Here is a 7,442-nt window from a genome sequence, read left to right as displayed (position 1 = left end):
TGTCCACCTGTCCCCGACGTGTCAGTGATAAAGAAATGTTTCGACAGACACATGTCCACCTGTCCCCGACAGTCAGTGATAAAGAAATGTCTCCACAGAGACATGTCTAGCTGTCCCTGACTTGTCAGTAATAAACAGATGTCTTCACAGAGACATGCCCACCTGTCCCTGACATGTCAGTGATAAAGAAATGTCTCCACAGACACAAGTTTGCTGTTTCTGTGGACGAGCAGACGTCCTGCTGTCAGGACGTCCTGAAGGATCCAGTCACCACTAGCTGCGGTCACCAGTTCTGCAGACGCTGCATCTCCTCATACTTGGACCAGTCTGGTCCACCAGGAGACTCCTGCTGTCCCCAGTGTGGGAAAAGACCCAGGACAGGACGTGGACCACAGAGCATCCGTGAGTAAGACTCATAAGGAGAGCAGCTCTCATCAGCACTAGCAGACTTTAGAAATGGAAAAACAGGAGAAAACTGTTTAAAAGTTAAAAATGTGACTCATGATGGAGTTTAACTCTCTGCTGCCCCCTGCAGGTTGAAGAAATGAAGGTTTCCCCTCATTTTGCTGCTTTTCTCTCATGATTGTTCTCTTGTATGCAGATGATACTCTTTCCTTCACAATCATCACAGTTCTTCTAGAATGATTCAGTCTTTCAGAATAAAGTTATTCAAGTCATTACAGTGAAAATGTAGTTTTTCATTTGACAACAAACAACATAAAACAACAACGTCACAGAAAAACATGACACTGATGAAAATAATCCTCAGCTGCTCACATTCTTTGTCTCTTGTCTTTCAGCAGATGTTGGTCTGCAGAAGGTTCTAGATGAACATAAGATCAGTCTGAGGAGCAGATTTGAACATGTGACTGAAGGAACTGAAGGAACAGGAAGTAGAACCCTCCTGAACAGGATCTTCACTGAGCTCTACATCACAGAGGGACAGAGTGAAGAGGTCAATACTCAACATGAGGTGATGCAGCTGGAGAAGACCTCCAAGAAGAAGATGGTCCAGGACACTCCCATCAAGTGCTGCGACATCTTTAAAGCCTTACCTGACCAGCAGGGGAGCATCAGAGTCGTCCTGACCAATGGCGTCGCTGGTGTTGGAAAAACCTTCTCGGTGCAGAAGTTCACTCTGGACTGGGCCGAGGGTTTGGAAAACCAGGATGTGAATCTGCTGATTGTGCTCTCGTTTAGGGAGCTGAACCTGATCAGAGATCAGCAGCACAGTCTTCTCTCGCTGCTCCATGTTTTCTATCCAACATTAGAGAAGGTCAGAGCAGAGGAGCTCGCTGTCTGTAAACCTTTGTTCATCTTTGACGGCCTGGATGAAAGCAGACTCTCACTGGACTTCAGCAGCAGGACGCTGGTTTCTGACGTCACACACATGTCATCAGTCAATGTGCTGCTGACCAACCTCATCCAGGGGAATCTGCTTCCCTCGGCTCTCGTCTGGATAACTTCTCGACCTGCAGCGGCCAATCAGATCCCTCCTAAATGTGTTGCCAGGGTAACAGAAGTACGAGGCTTCACTGACGACCAGAAGGACGAGTACTTCAGGAAGAGATCCAGAACTGAAGATCTGTCCAGCAGAATCATCTCACACGTCAAGACGTCCAGGAGCCTCCACATCATGTGTCAAGTCCCAGTCTTCTGCTGGATCAGTGCTACAGTTCTGGAGCACATGTTGACCACAGAGCAGAGAGGAGAGCTGCCCAAGACCCTGACAGACCTGTACTCACACTTCCTGCTGGTTCAGACAAAGAGGAAGAAGAACAAGTACGATAAAGGACGTGAGACGAGTCCACAGGAGCTGATGAAGGCCGACAGCGACTTTCTTCTGAAGCTGGGGAGGCTGGCCTTTGAACATCTGCAGAAAGGAGACATCATGTTCTACAAAGAAGACCTGGAGCGGTGTGGTCTAAGTGTGACAGAGGCCTCGGTGTACTCAGGAGTTTGTACGGAGATCTTCAGAAGAGAGAGCGTGATCTTCCAGAAATCAGTCTACTGCTTTGTTCATCTGAGCGTTCAGGAGTTTCTGGCTGCAGTCTACATGTTCCACTGTTTCACCAACAGGAAGACAGAGGTACTGCAGGACTTCTTCAGAAAAAAAGTTGATGATGATGATGATGGTGGTTACACTCCTCTGGATGTGTTCCTGAAATCAGCCATGGAGAAATCCCTTCAAAGTGAAAATGGTCACCTGGACCTGTTTGTTCGCTTCCTTCATGGACTCTGTCTGGAGTCCAACCAAAGACTCTTAAGAGGTCTGCTGGGTCAGACTCAGAACAGTCCAGAAATCATCCAGAGGGTCATTGAGAACCTGAAGGAGATGAACACAGAGAACATCTCACCTGACAGAAGCATCAACATCTTCCACTGTCTGACAGAGATGAACGAGCAATCAGTGCATCAGGAGATCCAAGAGTTCATGAAGTCAAAGAACAGAGAACAGGAACTCTCTGAGATCCACTGCTCAGCTCTGGCCTACATGCTGCAGATGTCTGAGGAGGTTCTGGATGAGTTGGACCTGGACAAGTACAGCACATCAGACCAGGGGAAACAGAGACTGATTCCAGCTGTGAGGAACTGCAGGAAGGCTCGGTGAGTTCAGACATGATCAATAACATCATCAGTCAGTGATGATTCATGGTTTGGTTTATCAAATACACACAGAAGTCAGTTCTTCTCATTCTTCTCAGTTTGTTTCTGGAGATGTTTTAAATGATGAAAGTGAAGATTTGTCAGCTGGTTGTGATTCTTGTTTTGAACTGAATGAAAACACCAAATCACAACATTCTCTCAAGTCTCTGTTCATGATAAGACAGAAAGACAAGAGAAACCAACAGTTCACACAATGTACAAACACTAGGGGGCAGTGGAGAGAAAATCTGTGACAGAACCAGACTCAAACATGGGCAGCATCTGCCTCGACCGGTTGTGGTGAAAGGACAAAATGGAGGACAGAGGAGAGGAGGGGGAGAGAAAGTGAAAGAGGGAGGTGAGGTAGAGACAGAAGAGAGACCAGGAGCAGAAATATAACAGTTGTGTCAGCTTCTAAGTTTAAACAGGACTTATGACATTTATATACAACTACAATGTTATTGATGTTCTATTAATGAGACATAAACATTAGACTGATATCAACTTTAATTATAGTATCATATTAAGAACAATGATAACAATACTACTGGTTTCAAGCAGCAACTTTGTCTAAAGTAGTGATGTGTCGTTCGTGAATGATTTGTTCAAAATGAACTAATCTTTTATATGACTCGGGAGTAATGAGTCATCTCAGTGAGTGATTCGTTCATTTTCATGCAGTACCTTCCTTCGCCACATGGCAGACAGCTGCATAAGCTCAGCAGGAAAGGAAACAGAAATGATTAGTTCAGGATTCACTCAACTGAGCGAGCGTCCGTCCTCAGGTCACGTGACAGCTACTGAGTCACTGTCGTGCTGTTAAACAACAATGACAGAGAGGATACAGGACACAAGTCACTTGTCACTTTATTGAGGTGTGTATTTGCTTTCCTCGGGTTTCATATGGTTTGAATTGCATTTTGTTTATTATACTTTGTCAGCTGAAGCGAAACGATGTTGCCTACAGTGTTAAGTGTTTGAGAACCGTGGTCTCTTTTACAACGCCCACAAGAGGGATACAGCGCCACCCACTGTAAAAATGAATGAAATGAACGAAATGACTCAAAAAAAGATTAGTTCAATTTACTGTCCGAGAGTAAAAGATCTGAGTCAGTTAGAAGAGTCGAACTCTTAAGTCTCATCTTCTATTCTTTATTCAGGTTGTGTTACTGCAGTTTGACAGAGATAAGCTGTTCTTGTCTGGCCTCAGCTCTGAAGTCCAACCCCTCACACCTGAGAGACCTGAACCTGAGCTGGAACCAGCTGCAGGATTCAGGAGTGAAGCTGCTGTGTTCTGGACTGGAGAGTCCACATTGTAGACTGGAGACTCTGAAGTGAGTTCACTGACTCTCTGTTACTGCTGTAAATGTCAGATGTTTCATCCACAACTGAAAGTCATTCATGTTGTCACATGAGTTGAATCAGTGATGGTTGTTCCATGTTTCCACTTTTTCTTCCCTCAGATGTAGAATCAGGATCTTTTCACAGCTGACGTGTTTTTTGTTTTCTAAAGTGTTTCAGTCGCTGTAGTTTTCACGTCAGTCGCAGCTTTGACCTTTTCTGACTGAACTTGATGTTTTTCACTTTCTCCTCTGACACGTTCACATGTAGCCAATCAGAATGAGTGTTGTTGATGATGTCACAGCTGTGACTGTTTACAAACAAACAGGAGCTTCCTCTCATCTTCACTGTGACGTGTCCAAACTGTCACATGACTCGTGTATGTTGGTGTATGTTTGGCGGACGACCGTGTCCCAGAATTCTTTGCAGCAATAAAGGTGGTGGTAATGCACCTTTAAGCTGGTTTACTAAACACAGATGAATCAAAGAATCAAATCAAGTGTAAAATATAGAATTGTAAAGATGTTGAGAAGAAGTGTGATTCAGGACTTTGAAGTGTAGAGGGCAGTATTGAACCTCTCAGTGTACAGCCTGCACACAGACTCCACCTGTTTCTGCTTCTTATCATTGATTCATTTCATTGAGTTGAACTTGATGTGAAAAGTGAGGCTGTGTTGAAATTCACCTGTGACTTCTTTGTCATTTTGCTGCTGTTTCTTTGCGTCAAACGTCTTTATTCCTCACGTTCACTTGAACTGAACCTTCACACACTCGTGTGTCTCGCAGTCACATGACTCATGCTTTCTATTTAGAAAGCATGAGTATTGAAATGTATTTGAACATTTTCTACAGTGTATTTACACTGTAGAAAATGTTCAAATACATTTTCATCCTCACAGCTGATATTTGACTCACACATTAAAATTCACCTGCTGAACAAAACACTTTTATTCTTTATTCAGGTTGTATAACTGCAGTTTGTCAGAGATCAGCTGTTCTTCTCTGGCCTCAGCTCTGAAGTCCAACCCCTCACACCTGAGAGACCTGGACCTGAGTCTGAACCAGGTGCAGGATTCAGGAGTGAAGCTGCTGTGTTCTGGACTGGAGAGTCCACATTGTAGACTGGAGACTCTGTGGTGAGTTCACTGACTGAAGCTGCTGTTGTTTTTTTAAACTTTCATTTCATTTACATTAAACTCATTTTATTCACACTGATGAATAAAATAAACTCACAGTTAAACACACACACACACACAGTTGTTCTAAAGTCTCATGTTTTATTCTTTATTCAGGTTGTGGCACTGCAGTTTGACAGAGATCAGCTGTTCTTCTCTGGTCTCAGCTCTGAAGTCCAACCCCTCACACCTGAGAGTCCTGGACCTGAGTGTGAACCAGCTGCAGGATTCAGCAGTGAAGCCTCTGCGTGATCTTCAGAAGAGTCCAGACTACAGACTGGAGACTCTGAGGTGAGTAGAGTGTTGTTCTAATCACAGTCAGACAAACATCAGTGTTTCCTCAGTGAAGCTGTGACAGCACAATAGTGACAGACTTCATGATTGGACACAAAGACACAGAGAGACAACAGCCGAGCCACGAGCTGCTGCTACTCACAGACTAGAGCTGAGCGCCTCACATGATGAGCGTCCATCAGCTGTTTGTAGTTTGACTTCATCACAGATTATAGATCCACTGTATCATACACTGTAAAAACAGCAGCACATCTTGTTTGGTTAGAAAACGTCAAAGTAGCCCCTTTCAGACTGGAACGTCATTTTCCTTCAAACTCTGACAAAAGCATGAAGAAATGAGCAAAATATAAAGAAATGATCTTTATCACAAGCAAAGAAATGAAAGTGAGTCTTCTCTGACTTTAAGAATTGACACCTTGGCAAGGGAGAACCCAAAAGCACGACAACGAGGCAGGAAAACGCAGATTACTAAGTCCAAAAGCAGGAAATCAGTCACAAACAGGCAAACACATCAGAACAAGAAGACTAACTAGAAATGCTTGAGCAAAAAACCAACACAAGACCATCTGAAAATGGGCTGCTATATAATCACTGAGGGACTAATGAGCCAATGGAAAAGCAGGTGAGGGAAATGAGTTGATTGACAGGAGAACTAGTGACAAGACATGGAAACAAATGAAAAAGACATGAAACAAACTAAGAGTTAGTGTAAGTACGTAAGTACAGAGAGAGTGAATTTGACCTTTGTGTTTTAAACACAGCAGTAGTGAAGCAGGAGCAGCAGGGATTTCATTCAAACTGTTGTTTGTTACTGTTTATTAAAGCTTACATGAAGTTGTCATTCTCTTCTTTTAAGACAATGTTAGAGTTAGTTTTCTTCACTTTTTCTGTCAAAAATGAGGACAATTTCCCAGAAAGTAGACTTCATTGACCTTTTTTTAAAAGTCTTCCACAAACACCTTCAAGTGTAAACCACATAACACCACGAGAAAGTCATTTACATTCACATTATATCAAATAACATGAAGAGGCTGCAGACACAGACATGATAGTGACTCTGCTGTAAACATGAACACTGGAGTGACAAAGCCCGCCCCTTTCTGTTGGACCTCAGGTTAAAGCTCCGCCTCCAAGACTCTGTAACATGAGTCAAAATCAAAGTTCTCTCTGGTTTAAGGTTTATAGACAAATTCTGCATGAACAGAATATAAACACAACTTTTTCCTGAAGAAATATGCAAATGAGTGACTTGAGTATCGTCACCATGTGTGTGTGTGTGTGTGTGTGTGTGTGAGGCAACATGAAACAGTGGCAACAACAATTCAATCAAAAAACCAAATGTCCCTGAAATATATCTACTAACAAATACTTTCCATCAAAGTACACAGAGTACGCATTTAAGGCCACAGCTGAACATGAGACCTTGACTTCCATGTCAACAGAGATGAACATAAAGAAACAGCAACCCCTGCTGGTGAGGAGTAGTTCCTGCAGCACTATAGATGCACTATATGGACAAAAGTATTTGAATTGACGTGTTTCAATGGGGCTTTGGACTCTCGGCCTCTTCTCTCAGTGAAGGACAATCTGAAGTTCAGCAGACGCAGACATTTCTACTCCAACATGACTGTGTCCCAGTGGACAAAGCAACCACTATAAAGACATGAGCCCTGACCTTTAACCCCATCCAGCACCTTTGGGATGAACTGGAACAGAGATTAAGAGCCAGACCTTGTGGTCCAGCATCAGTGTGTGACCTCATCAATGCTCGACACAATGAATGGACACTAATTGTCACAGAAACACTTCAAAGTGTTGAGCAAAGTCTTCCAAGAAGAGTTGAAGCTGTTAAAGCTGCAAAACTCCATATGAAAATACTGTGAATGTATTTGAATACTTCATAATAGTCCAAATACTTCTGTTGATTTGTTTTCACACAACTCCAAACAACCAGTGTTTGGTGAACGAGTGAATGTGAGCTGTTGT

The 7,442-nt window shown here is 43.2% G+C and overlaps 1 protein-coding gene across 1 annotated transcript; it reads left to right on the top strand.

Moving 5' to 3' along the window:
- Positions 1–209: 209 nt before the first annotated feature.
- On the top strand, positions 210–5,457 carry LOC122763027 (NLR family CARD domain-containing protein 3-like; the record flags this gene model as incomplete). Its single annotated transcript, XM_044018145.1, has 5 exons — positions 210–407; positions 785–2,607; positions 3,807–3,980; positions 4,950–5,123; positions 5,280–5,457. Coding segments are annotated over 5 exons (2,547 nt in total), but the record flags the coding sequence as incomplete, so codon positions are not given.
- Positions 5,458–7,442: the final 1,985 nt, after the last annotated feature.

The sequence above is a fragment of the Solea senegalensis genome, unplaced genomic scaffold, assembly GCF_019176455.1.
Source record: "Solea senegalensis isolate Sse05_10M unplaced genomic scaffold, IFAPA_SoseM_1 scf7180000016350, whole genome shotgun sequence".
NCBI classification, from domain to species: Eukaryota; Metazoa; Chordata; class Actinopteri; order Pleuronectiformes; family Soleidae; genus Solea; species Solea senegalensis.
The sequence above is the reverse complement of the archived record's forward strand: the minus strand, read 5'-3'. Positions and strand labels throughout refer to the sequence as shown.